Source organism: Aptenodytes patagonicus, chromosome 2 (assembly GCF_965638725.1).
Source record: "Aptenodytes patagonicus chromosome 2, bAptPat1.pri.cur, whole genome shotgun sequence".
NCBI classification, from domain to species: Eukaryota; Metazoa; Chordata; class Aves; order Sphenisciformes; family Spheniscidae; genus Aptenodytes; species Aptenodytes patagonicus.
The window spans coordinates 57,183,842-57,198,557 of record NC_134950.1 but is presented as its reverse complement, the minus strand read 5'-3'; the positions used below and the strand labels follow the sequence as shown (position 1 = coordinate 57,198,557).

The 14,716-nt window shown below is 37.5% G+C and overlaps 1 protein-coding gene across 10 annotated transcripts in view; it reads right to left on the bottom strand.

The window, feature by feature from the left end:
* The window catches only part of PTPRM (protein tyrosine phosphatase receptor type M), a 492,832-nt gene that overhangs the window by 103,187 nt on the left and 374,929 nt on the right, over positions 1-14,716 (bottom strand). For all 10 annotated transcript variants that reach the window (XM_076329941.1, XM_076329942.1, XM_076329946.1 and 7 more), the window contains one exon: positions 1,613-1,764. In XM_076329941.1, coding sequence (XP_076186056.1) covers positions 1,613-1,764 — 152 coding nt within the window. The remainder of the gene's footprint in view (positions 1-1,612; positions 1,765-14,716) is intronic.

Sequence of the window (14,716 nt, the reverse complement as noted above, 5' to 3'; positions counted from 1 at the left end):
AGCCCTTGTTAGATGGAGCTATCTGAAAACTGGCTTAAATAATGCTGTCAGTTATCACTTACCCTATAAATGAATATATCTGAGAGTACTTTCCTTTCATTATGTCTCCTGAATCACTGGATGGAAAGAACAGAGTGGTATTCCTTTTGGGCATGGATGCAGAGATTAGTTGAGGTCAGGGCTGCTGCAGCTAATAAAACTGGCTAGATACAGAATACAGCCAGGTTAATAAACTTTCATAGGAAGTAGGGATGTTCTAACTCTTGAGTACAAGGCCTTACGCAAAGATTATTCCTAAAGACTGTCAGACTGCTTCTTCTGGTGACCACATTTCTTACGGAAAGTCTAATTAGACGTTCTAGCCCTCAAGTGGTATAAAATACTTGCTATGCCAATAATTTCAAATTGGTTTAAGGTGGTTTACATAAAGAGGATTTAGTCCCAGGAACTCATTGCAGCTTCTTTGGTTGTTGTGACCATTCAGTAACACCATTGGAAGACTACATCACGATGATGGAAGATGAAGTCAAACCTCTTGATCTCTTCACAGAAGTAAGCAACCTCATTAACTGCAATGGTATATTCTCACCAGGAAGGCAAGTCAGATTTTGAAAGATCTATTTCGAAACAATTTCAAAAGTAACTCAAACACAAATTAACATTGGAAATTCTGAGCCTAATGTTGCTGAGAGAAGTCTCGCTGTATAAACCTCACAGAGTGTTTGTACAATTGAGCTCATCAAAGATAAGTTCTTAAGCATATTATTAAAGAGTGGGAGTTGGGCCTCGCGAACTGTTAATACTTGAAACAAAATTCAATCTTTGACAAATTCTGAAGATGTTCAAAAACACTGGTATACAAGAAAAACTGAGGTTCCTTAAGAACTACAAAACCCAAGAAAGTTGTTTGAACATAGTCATTCTTTTTTCATTCTTTTTAACAACTATAAAAAACTACTGTTTTTCCTGGTCTTTGCTTAGTGCTAACCCCCAGACAGGAGTGAGTTCTTGACTAAAATTCTAATACAGGAAATTTTATATCCCAAACTTTATTTATTTTCAGGGTAGATCCAAGAAGACCCAGGATATTAGAGAATCTCTTATGGAATTGCAGAACAGATAATTCCACTGAGTTCTTCCTTTGCACAAGCAACGGAAAGAGCATCGTCTAGAATTGGAAATAATAAGACAATCAGATCACCATTATTAAGTTATGACTTAATAACTTAATTAACTAAAATAAATTTCACCTACAAAAAAAGAAGTGAGCAAGGGAAGCATTTGAAGGACTTGGGACAGCATGAGGGATATAAAATTTTTAACGTAATAGAGATTGGAGAAAGGTAAAACTACAGCTGTTTCAGTAATGTCTTTGCTCTTCTGCAGAAGAAAAGGATGGACAGAAAAAAGCTCAATTATCCTTATTATTTTTAAAGAAGTCTATTCTTGATGTCTGTCTTGCTCATTCGAATACACACTGTAATGTGCTGCACAGTGGGAAACTCTGGGTCCCATGGATTTTCCATGACTGAGTAATGAGGAATATTTTAAAAACCATTTGCACCTTTCTTCCACCTTCCAAAAAAAAAAGAAAAGAAAAGAAAAAACTTACATCTCCCATTTAGATTGTGCGTGTCCATGAAAGAGAAAGCTTCGTCACAGTTGGTGCCTTGCTCAGTGTAGCTTTTATCCATTGAATTCACCATCACTGTCATTTCCTGCCGTGTACTACTCAATGTCTCTTTCCGCTTTTTAGCCAATTTTCTTAAGAGATGAATGTTGAGGAAAAAAAAAGAAAAAAAACAACATTCAGTGAGCAGACATAGTCTTCATGTTGTTTAGATCAGTATTGTAGTTTGTAACCACATTATTAAGCAACATACATACAATTATTCCTGCATTTCTGGAAACTTAAATTGATTTCACACTCATGTCTTTCAACAGCATCTGATAATCAAGGGATAGTTGCCAATGCCCTGACTTATGGTGAACAGCACCTTAATCCTTGGGGACCACCACTGAATTAAAGGGGACTACTTGGATACAAAGGTGATGTGAGCTACTGTATCAGAGGCTACATCTGTTTAAATACATAAATAAAAATTATAGGAGAGAAGATTTCGCTGGAAGTGACAAATCAGTAACAAATCTCACTTCATATGCATAGAACTGTCCGGAGCTGTTTCATTGAGACACCATATAATACAGCTAACTGGTCTACATCATACTGTCTAGTATATGTTTGATGTCTTAACACACTTTGCACAAGCAAGTGTCATTTTAAACTGACTTGCATTTCTAAAGACTATTTTCTGTCACTCTTGATTTCAGGAGAATTAGTCACAAGAGTTAGTTGCTTCTCAGTGGGAGTGGTCTGTCAGAGACAAGATCTTGATTCTGATACTGCAATAGTGATTCATTAAGCTATAGAACTGCTTTGGACACATATACCTCTTTTCTCCCAGATCTGTCTGTTTCTGTCTAAACTAAAATCTCACTCTGTCTCCCCCAGAGTTATGCTTCGCTACCATCACAAAATAACATGTCCAAAACTCTTGATTTTTCCTTCAAGCTCTGTGAGACGTCTGTGATCCTGATGATGGTGGATCCCATGCCCATTTGGCTTGTTTCCCTAGCCTGCGACTCTGTGTTAGACCAAGCCTTTCCCCAAGTCCTTGCCTACAACCTTCATTTAAATTTTCCAGATTCCTTCTGTATAGTATCGTCAAGGTATGGGTTTTACACAGAAATAACTGCTCCACAGACTTTGATCTTCTCATATCTGTTCGTTCAATGACTTCTCCTCTGTGGAAAACATAATGAGCCAGCTCATATCCATCTGCCAGAAAGATCTTTCAGATATCTTCAACCAGAACTTACAGGAGCTTATTATCTCATCTATGTTTCCTTCTACTTCTAGAGGCCTACTGCATCAAGCATAACCAACTTGTGCTAACTCTGAAAGCCCTTCTCTTTGTTAACCCTCTTTCAGTATGAAAAAATTATTCCCACCACAGCCAAAAATTTTATACCAGCTGCCACCAGATTTTCAAACAAGCATGTTTGTCTCCCCTCATGTTGCATGGGGGGAGCTTCCTCTAAATCACTGCCTGCAGACACACTTTGCAAAGTACTGATATTACTGCTCACTATGCTGATCAGTATTGCCTCAGAGTGTCCCCATGTTCCCCATCTGCCTACCTGTTGTCTCGTATCTTACACCTACATAACAAGCCATTTGGGCAGGAGCTATGGTTGTGTTCTGTACCAATATAGTACCAAGCTCAGCAGTATCTTAGTCCGTGACTAAAGCTCAAAAGGCCTTTGAAACTAAAGTCTTGCTGTTAATAGAAGTAGTAATAGTAAGTGCAGGCATGGTATTGGGTCATTGCACACAAAATGTGCAATGACACATTTGGCCCTCAATAAGCTGCTGGATTGCCACTCCATTCATGAGGGCATGTCCCCATGACTGAAAGTGATTGAAGTACTCTGCCTTAAAAACCTGCTACAGCACCTGCAGTAATGAGTAGTGTGTACCTCTTTGCTCATCCCAGCTCAGAAGTCACCTGTGTTAGCTTGAGCCACCATGAACACACTCTAGATTACAACTGATGCTGAGAAGGAGAGCTCTTATGGTCAGTTGGATGGCAGCCACTTGTGGGACTCTGTACTATACTAAGCATTTAGATATGCAACAAAAAATCATCCATAAATGCTCATTATTAGGGATTTCAAAATTCACTAATGATAATATTACAGTCCAGCTAAGAAAGAGTGTAAGATAAACAGGAACAAGTCACATCCTTCCTGGAGATGAAGTTTAACTCCTGATTTTGTAATTTGGAATATCATTGGTGGACAGCAAAAATAACTCAGAAACAAAGGTTTTGTTTCTAAATTTTGATTTAATTTTAATTTCAGGAGATTAAATGGAGGAACTTAACAAGTCCCTTTCTGATCAACACTAATTTACTTTGTAGACTTGATAACAAAACTGGTTCTTTATTACTTCACAGTACATAAATGCAGAAGGGACCATTAGATAATCTAGTCTGAACTCTTTTATATCAGAGACAGTAAAATTTCGCTCAGGTACCATAAGTAAAACAAAACTCTTACATCTTTGCATCCTTCAATCTGCCCCCTCCTTCATATCTAATTGTAATAAATGAGTAATATATTATTTAAAGTAGAATATGAGATGTATTTCCTAATGCATGAACAACTTAATGGAAGTCCTTTATAAGGACAGGCTTATCAAAGTGAAAACATGAAATGGATGTATTTTTTCCTCCTTCCACCCTTAGCTCAGATGGCAACACGCTAAGTCATGCATGGGTCCTCTTCTGATCCTCTTTAGCCTTAAGCTGAAAGTACATACAGCTACCTGCCAACCACTGGGCAATTCCCAGCTTAGCTGGGTTGTGCAACCAGAACCTGAACGGTGACAATGCCAGCACCCACAGTGTGGTCACTGAAACTTCATTCATAAGGCACATACCGTACTTATTTTATTTAATGGCTGTGCAGACCATAGGAAAGTATTTCAGGACAATTCAGCTCTAGAGCAATGCTTCAGGAAGGCATGCAGAAGCAGCTTTTCTTCACAAGACTTCCCTCTCTTCAGGCTGGAATCAGCAGCTGCTCTTTAACCAGTTGTCAATCCAATTAGCTATCTAAACACTGCGTGGTCGCTAAAGCCAGGAAACTGCAGTATATAGTGGCCTTCCCTTACCCATCAGTGGACCTGTGAGTACTACCTCTATTCACAAAACCTTTAATCGCTGTCAATCTCACAAGCTCAGCACTTTCTCCAAGAACTCTTGCATGTGAACAATGTACTGGTGAGCCGGTAACAACTCTTCCTTAACAGCTTTCTAAAGAAAAGTTACTAAGAGAATTGCCTTGGGCAACATTATAATGATACTGATTCATATCTGAAAATCCACAATGTGGTAAAATATATGATACCAGCCACTCAGTGGGATTACAAAAAAAAACATGCTCTGTAGGGTGCACATCTCAAGCATCTGCTGTTATAGGGAATGTCCTTTATTTTACAGCAAAAATTGTATCCTTCCCAAGGAAAGCCAGAGTTCTTGCTTATTACACCAACAACATGAAGCTCAAATTTTATAAAAAGTCAGCTAATTTTCTTAAAGAAATTACACTAACATTTTCTCATTTCCTTCACTTTTGGTTTTGGTTCCATAATCAAGCTATAGCAGATTGTTTTTATGACAGTAACTGTACAGTACTTCTCAATCTAAACCTAATCCTAGAAATAGGTCTCGTGGGAAAAGTTCAAATCTGAAACAACTGTTACAGAAAGAGAGCGATACCAGCCAGACTTTTGTTCTGTGAACAAAAACAACCACTGGACTTAGTCAAGTAAACTTTAGCTGAATATAACATTTTTTACATCTGCAGTTTTCAGATATTGCTGAAAGCGTTGCAGCGCTGCAGTCTCTGCAACTCATCCATTCCTTGGATCTCTCGATCCCTGGGAGGCTCTGGCTATACCAGATTTAAGAAACTCATAAAACCATGGTGCTTCACATCACCACTCATGCTCTTAGATTTGAAGTAAATTTTTTGAGAAAAAAGACTTAAATATTTGACCATCTTCACTCACGGAAAAGACACTTCATAGCTACTCTCTGACGTTTCCTCCTTCTTAAAGGAAAAGAGATCTACAACCAAAGGAAAAAATAAAACAGATGGAAGCTCCCATGATGATTACCTAGGATGAAATTCTTTACGTAGGGAAAGCAAAAATGACCAGCTTATCACACAAATAGTGTTACCATCACTATATGAGGAAAGAGAATATAGTATACCAGTCTCAGAAACAAGGAGCCTGATATTCAGAACAATCTCAAGACTAGCTAGGAACTGCTGGTACTTTAAGTCACAGCGAGAAGTGAGCTGGTGTAACAGTAAAAATATGGTAAAATGCAGAGCAGACAAACTCTGCTCCCCCCAAAAGTGTGGGATTTTGGGTATAGTTTACTCTGTTCTGTTACAAATATTAATAAAATCAGCCTAGGAAAATAATAAGCTAAAGGCTTCATCACAATCTGTCCCCATTTTATCTGCCACCATGAAACTCTTAAATGCTGCATCTTCTCCTGTACAGTCCCTTCTAGTTGAAAGGATCACCTTGTAAAACTTCTGCAAGCCTTTCTCAAAATCCTCCTTCTCTATGATTTCTCCCTCAAACCCTCCAACAAACCAATGCCAGCAACTGTTAAGTTGCTGCTACATTATCAGCCTCTGTTTGGTTCATTCTCCATCTACTTACCTGTATCCATTTTCTCTGTCCTGTCTTGACTTAAATAACAAGCTCTTTGGGACGTAGCTTGCCTTTTCCCTTCGTGTTTATAAAGCACTAGGCACAAAGCATGAGGCACAATGGGACACTATCATAGTTAGAGGAATGTAACAACAGTAAAAATAAAAAAAAAAAATGGTGACTGGGGCTGATAGCTGGAATCAACTCAGGCTCTGAAAGAAATGTGCCTTCCATTTTAATTTAGGAACAGTGAGAAAAGCATATTTATTTGAATCAAGCAAAAGCACTCACTTTCTTCTTCCCAATTCCAAAGTGAGTGGTACTCCCTTTTTTGTATCAGTACGCCTCCTTTCTTCCAAGCAAAGAAAGGAGAAACAAGATGCTGCTACTTTCCACAGTTCCAGCAACACACTACCATCACCAAGATATTAATAAACACAGTGAGATGAAATTTGTATTAGTCTTGCTAAAGAAATTGGGCTGAATTTTTTCCTTTAATTAATTCAATGAACTATTGCACTTACTGTAACTTAAGATAAAATAGCTTCTTCTTATATACATATTGTTTCAAATTTTACTTCTCTATTTGTGGAGAGGTCACATAAATGGTTGTGATAAAGAAAGGACTGGGGGCGTTAACGCAACCCACTGGTGTGGTGCACTTGTAGTTACAAAAGCTTTTAACAGTTTGCTCACCAAACCCCTGAAAGAATCTAAACTATAATCAGAAGGATCCTTTAGTAAAATAATAGCCGGTTAAAAAGACAGAATACAAAGGGTAGGACTAAATGGTCATTTTTCACAACAGAGATACATTACTAGTGGGTATCCTACAAAAGTGCATGTTGGGATTTGTACTATTTACCATATACACACTGATCTGGAAAAGGGGTGACCAACATTGTTGTCCACAGTGTTTTGGACAACACACAATTTTTAATTAGCAGTAAAAATTATAAATAGGGTTAAAAAGTTACACATTTATCTCATGAGGTAGAGTGACTGGATGTTCACTTAAGATAAAATTCAATGTTGACAGATATAAAGTCATGCATATGGGAAAAAATAATCCTAACTATATACACACAATATTGGGTTTAAATGACTTCATAAACAACAGAAGAAAGAAATCTGGTAATCACTGATTCTCTGAAGACAAAAGTTCAGTGCTATGTATAGTCAAAAAGGCAAAAAGAAGTCAGAAATGATTAGGTAAGGAATACAGAACAAAATGGAAAATGTCATTAAGCAACTGTATAAACCTATGGAGCTCCCACATTTTGAACACTGCGTGCAGTTCTGCCTGTCCAAAACAGATTTTCTCAAACTAGAGAAGATATACAGCGAGGTGATGGGAAGATCAAAGGAACAGATCCTACCAGAAGAGCAGTAGTCCTTAAATAGATAAGGAGTCCCCAGTTTAAAAAAGAGGCAGTTGAACTGGGAATATGATAAAAGTATATAAAAAAGAAAAGCATGGAGAAAAGTAAGAAATTAAGGAAGAATTACTATTTCTCAACAATGTAAGAACCACAACCAGAGGGTATACAGAAATTTTTTTAAATATAAAAGTAAACGCTTTCACACAAACCAGAAAATTATGGAACACATCATCACAGGACTCTAGAGATACCGAAAGTAAATATCGGTAAAAGAAAAACTGATTAAGGGCTGAGCGGAGGACAATGAATGCATTACCTTATCTTCGCTCTGTTCCTGTATTCATCTAAAGGTTTGTCACTGGCCGCTGTCACAGACATGATGTTAAGTCTGGTGGACTTTTAATCCAAAATTTTATGCAATTTTTTATTATATTAACAATCCCTGCACAGATTATGCCAGAAACAGGATGTAGATACCTTATTTGCTTTTCTAACACTTAGAATTACTCACCTTTTTGCGTTTTTTAGGCTACTTATGATATACCAGGCAGGATTAATTAACTCAGAAATTAAATACTTTGCCCATCTATTTTGTCTATGACACACTAAAAGAAGACTTATAATTATTTTGGGGAAAATGCTTTAATCTGAAATCATTTACTGAGCATCACTGATTCAGCAACACTCAGTCTGAAGATATAATTTAATAAAAGCTCTCCACAAGAAGCGTATAAGAAAGTCTGCAAATGTAACTGACTTAATCCCTGTTTATTGTGTTTTTATACATTTTTCATACTTATGTTGTAATTATTTTTTCTTTAACAACAAAACAGTCCTTGTCAATAACTGTGATTGTTTTCCTGTCTTCAGCAATGGGTTCTCTAAGGCAGACACAAAAACACACATCACACATCATTGTGAGAATTACATGTGTACGATGGAGTTCAGGTTTAGTCTACCACCTCTGGTTTGCAGTAGTACCCATTTGGTAACTTTGGGTATTATTCTAATCTGTATTAGAAAATTCAAAATACTACCTGCTATTTTTTAGGATATCCTTTTAGGGCATACCTTGAATCTCCAATGCCTCATCTGTATTCTTTATGTTACTTTTCATTGTTAAAAAGTCCGTGTAGAAAACAAGTTTTAGGAAGCTGAGTATCTAATCCAATTAAACCAAAATGGTAAATTCCTTTAGGTGTTATTAAATATCTATCATTATAAATAGTTAATACTTTTTTTCTGCTTTACATTTCTTATCAAAACAGCAACACTCTGCACGGAACCCTTTCTATCTCCCTGACTGACCGACCGTGCAAAAAAACTGGAGCTATGTGATGCATCAGATTATTGTAACAACGTTTATTTGAAATGGGCTGACTCTTGTCTTAGCTCACAGAGAAAGTTAATTTTGTGGTTACATTTTAGTTCTTGTTTGTCCACCTAAGAAGACCTCGATGCGTTTTAGCATGATTGACAGGCTCTTCAGGGAAGGCTCTAGGCTAAGGCAGTAAAAAGGAATTTGAGAAGCTTTGGCAGAACTGTATGTCTGCAAAGCTCCTGGCCGCACTATTTCTGCCTCAACTTAGTCACTGGTCTTGGTCTTCAGAAAAATGCACCCATACACATTAAGAAAAAAAAACCCTATAAAACAGTAATGAGCTGTGAGCAGCAGTATTTTTCAAAATTTACCATTATCTAATTTTGACCATGACCTTGATTATTTTAAGTAATGAATCAGGCAATAAAATGTCCCATTCTACTCAACTGAACTAAGGAAGGAAAAATGAAAAGCCACAAATTCTCTGAATTTGTTTCAAAATTTAACAATTTTGCAATATGAATTTAAATTTGTTTTGATTCTTATGATTCCCAAATTAATCAAGAAAATAGTGAGGACAATGTTTAATTGACCTATAGGTCCTCCTGAACTGTAAGGGTATATAAGAAAAATACACAGAATATTAACACCTTGCTTTTTCCCGCAAATGAAGTAAAAGGCAAATGCTTACGGATCTGTTCAGTTCACTGAAGACTTAGCCGACTGATTTACTTATGTGATGAGAGCAGCCATGTGGAACTACTTGCAGGATGAGGATCAGGGTGCCACTTAAAGTATGGGAGAGGCCAAAGTATGACAAATCCTTTATGAGCACAGGGAGAAACCCATTCACCCAGCTGGAAAACTTGAAGGCCAAAAACCATGGAGTGACAACAAACTGCTATGTGCTTGTCCTCTCTTCCCAGAAAGAAAAGAGAACAGCCAGGCAGCTGAGAGGTCTGTTACGGTGAGGAATGCAGGGACCTGGAGCAGTTGGGAGCAGCTAAATCAGGGTAGGGAGATGAGGAGTGAAGTGACTGCATTATACCAAAAAATATCACTCTCATCTTTGACACAGGAGCAGACCAGCACCCAGGCCTCTCTTTCAGTTGACGTCCCTGCTCACTAAACCAGTAAGTCATATTCTCTGATCCAGTCAATCTTGAATTACACAAAGCAGTGTATTTTTAAAGGATTTGGAGAGTTCTTCCTATTAAAACACAGGTATAACCAACCAGGGGATTAGGACCCCCTGACAGGAAAGGAAATGGACTTTTAAATATTACCTGACTGAGCAGGGAATTGGACCTGGATCTCTCTCAATAGACAAATCCTGACTGAGGAGAGACTGAGAGCGCCATGCTTGTTCAGCCTGGAGAAGAGAAGGCTTACAGGGGATCTTACTGCAGTTTTTAACTACCTAATGGGAGAGTATAGAGACAGAGCTAGACTCTACACACATGGTGAAAGGACAAGATACGCTAGACACAAGTTGCAACTCAGGAAATTCCATATTAGATCTTAGTAAAATTTTGTCACCATTGGGGTAGTCAAACAGTGGAGCGGGTGCTCAGAGAGGTGGGATCATCTTTGGAGATACTCAAAACCCTGCTGGACAACGTCCTGAGCAACTCGGTTTAGTTTAATTCTGCTTTGAGCAGGAGGTTAGAAAAGATGATCTCTAAAGGTCCCTTCTGATCCAAATTATTCTAGGATTCCCATTAAATGTTCTGGTAATAGGGCTTTTTTCATAAAAGGAAGCCATAGGGATTTAAAGGATTACAGATTTGAACACAAGCCTCAACTGTGCCCCTTCTTTGGAATAGTCCTACGTGTGAGATGCACAGTCTGAACCAATACAGGATAACACCAGCAAAATTACACGCAGTCAAATAATTAAATATGATGATAGATATGGATTCTTTTTACTTATTTATTTCATTTTTTAATCTTTTTTTTTCTGCTGCATGTACTAAACCACCTTTCTAACTTAATGAGCAAAGCTTGTGTAAATATTTTTATCAATAAAGCTTTTTCATTAGAGAGCTAGTTATATTCACATTGAACTGCGTAATGAAAATGTGATAATTTTCCATGAAAAAAAGCAAATTATATTTTGATTTTCTAATATGGTATTAATAATATACACGTTCTCATTTTAATGAAGACGAAATGTTCCATTTTCCATTGTGTTTGATTTGTATTAATTTCTGCTACATTAATTGTACATAAATGTAAAATGACATTACACTAATTTACATGCTTTCTATTACGCTATTTCAACTTCATTGAAATGAAGTATTTGAAGTTTCTGAAGAGATTCTTTTCTGAAATGTATGGCCACAGGAAAATTCCACACCTGACCTTTCCTTTTGCCTGAGGATACTTTTTTCCCCACAAGAAGAAAATTCATTTTCTTAGCTAGCTTTATTAAGAACAGTAAATGAAAATTTACTCAGAACCTGGACTTTCTCTTTTCTTAGTATATATGCCATTTTACTTATCTGTAGTTAACAAGAGTACCTAGGTTCTTTTATATGCAAATTAATATACATACCTAATTTCGTTTTAAGAGATAAAACTTAAAAGAAACAATTTAGATGAATGAAAGATGTGTATGTCATATCGGGCTCACAGAGAGATGTATTTCCTTCATAGTGTTGTGTAGATGGGTATTAAAGACTCTGCACATGATACAAGAATACCGTATTTATAACATATTGTTTAAAAGATATATTTTGCATTTGACGTTGCAAGTCTTCCTCTTTGTCTCAACAGCTTTTCTTTTTCTTCTCTTCCTCCATGATATTATCATATGGTCTGAATAAAGAACTAAACAGACAACACTGGGGCTGACTCAGGAGGAGGTAGCTGTGTGATGTGTAGAGCCAGACAACATGAACATGAAAGCTTTTCACAGAAATACATTCACGACATTTTGAAATTTTCTTCCTGGAACTAATTATCATTTTAGAAAAGGCTGGCTAATGATGAAAGAAAACACCTTCTTATACAATAGCTGTCAGTTTTAAGTAGAGCCTCAAACTCCCAGGCGTGGTGTGCACCGTAGGTGCCCAGGATCCCTCTGCTTTCACAAACTGAGACAAGAGGCAGTGTTAAACTGATGCAAATTTGTTCTGGGATGATTTTCCCCACACCAAACTTTCACCACAGTTTCAGAGGTGTTCTCAGTGTGAGGAATTACAGAGCTGTATGGCAGATGTATCTATTATGTGGTAGTTTCATCATCCTCTCTGCCCACTAGCCTCTCTCTCTGAGATTTGCTATGATATTCTAAAGTCCTTAAGCATGGCCAGGCAAATGCCTTTCTTTAAAAGTAGATCTGCCACATAAGCGGTTCCTTCCACAAACAGAAAACCCCTAGCCCCACAGTGCATCACTGCCTAAGGCTGACCTGGGTACGGGACAGGTATTTTCTACATGAAATAACTTGTTACTTTCACTATGGGGTTAGAAAGTTTGTCTTCCAAGTCCCAGTGGAGGAAGCAGATTCCCAGTTTTCTACGGAGTCTAACAAGTTACTTCTAGTCTTCCATAGGCTCAAGTTAATGGAAAGCAGTAGTAACTGTGACAGTTTTAAATAGAGGAAATATTTTTCCCTCAGGTATTTAGGGCTCTGCATAAATCTCTCTCTCACTGGACAGAAACGAAGGCATTTGGCTTTATCAGTATAAGGACATAAAATACAGTAAAAATAAATTGTATTAAGTTCTCCAAAACATTCCTTAAAGGAATTATCTTTAGCATCCCTGCTATTTAAATATATGTAAATATATTGTATGTATTGTGTATATATGCTGATATTGGGCCACGCCCTTAAGGTGGGTAGAATAACTAGTGGGATGCACGAAGATATACCCGGAACATAGTGTTCTTCATAGTGCACCAATTTAATAGTGCTCTGTGCTCACTGGGGGAACGAAGGCATTAAGCAGTGGTTCTTTAGCAGCATGTGGCTCGTAAACCATTCAAGTGCTCTCCCAATCTCCCAATCTCTCACTGCTCATCTAATCGGCAGTGGAAGTGCGGTGGCAGATGGACTGCTGGTAATCCAAAGCCATGACTACAGGAGGAAGCGGTCCAGCTGAGACCTTGTGAGGCTGATACTATTTGGTCAGTCTAAGATGCAGCTGCACCCTCCATCCAATCTTATTCCACGCAGAGGAATGGGGCTTCTGGGAGAAACTGTCATCTGTCCCCTTTATAAACAGCTAATGAAGTTGTCCAGCCCCTGCTTCTCTCTTAGCAGGTATGTGTGTCGGGGTCTTACGTCCTATATTCAATGGCTCATAATGAAGATGTTAATATGAGGCTTGTATGGCAAGGAAGGTTGATTAATCCACTTCAGGGGCTCTTTATGCCACTGTGGAAAGGGCAGCTGATACAGCCGCACACCGTGGTAGCTTTAGGTGAGAACATTTCAAATAAATATATTTAGATCCCTTCATTTCTAATTCTGGCAAACTTGAACCTATTAACACCAAAGGCTTCCTTAATTAAAAGATGTAAGAAAGGTGTCAAGGAAAGCTTCTCTAAATCTTTCTAATGCAGTTTCATCTGAAAAAAATCAGCGTTACAGCCACAATAACTTTAACATTTGAAAAGGGTGTTAATTAATGATTGCATATAATATGGGATTTTCATTCAGAGCTTTGCCACCCACAAGCAGAATGATAATCCAAAGACTGAGGAATCAAAATTTTTGCATGGAACCACGCTACCTTTAAGTCTACACCTCTGTCACAGAAACACAAAGAGAAAATGAATGCCTTGTACTTTTTCTCAAACATAATTCTAAATTCTGTGAAAATACACTTTTAAAGACAGAAAGACATCTTTTATCCTCAGAAAAGAAAAAATCTGAAACTTCTGAACAGAGCTTGCATGGTAAAATTCCTTTTGAGCAAACAGAGTAAAAGCTATAAATAATGTCATAGTCCTTCCCCGATGAGACAATCCATTACAAAAATACTAGATGTATTAACATGAGTTGCTAGGCACTGTGCTGTTCTTCAGAAGGCAACAACCCCAAACCACTAAAATAATACTACATCATTAAAAATATCAGTCAGTTGGAATTTGCAATTTTAACAGTAATGATAGATGCTGTTCTTACAATACACAGCCCAGTACTTCAAATATATTGGAATGTTACAGTTTACAGTAGTGATGTAATACAGTAAGTATACTGAGTTTTATAGAGATATACAGACCTGTCTGAAGTGTCGCAGGGAGGCGGCAATGAAGCCAGAAACAGAACTAACAGGCTTTTGTGTTGAAAATAACAAACTGTTCCTTTGCGCTCCTCTAACAGTAAAAAACAAGGATGAAGTTTCTAAGATATAATGAGGTAGTACTAAAATTAACTCTCCAACTCATTATTTACAGAGAAAGGATGTAAACCGTGACAGCTGCAAGGAAAACTGCTCACTTTTTATTGAAAAAAAACCCCAACAGAATTTGATAACGAAGAGAGCAGTACCTCTGCAGCAAAACTTAAAAGATTTCCATAAAGTGATTCTGCACCCCTGAAGAATTTAATGGTTAATAATATCCTTTCTATGAGTTTATTGAATAATAGAGCTAGCACAGAATTCTCTGTTAAAGCTCTACATGATTTGGGAGATGGTACTTGAGAGAGAGTGTCTTAACGCCTGTAACAAACTGCAGGTTAGGTCAGGAGACAGGTCTGGG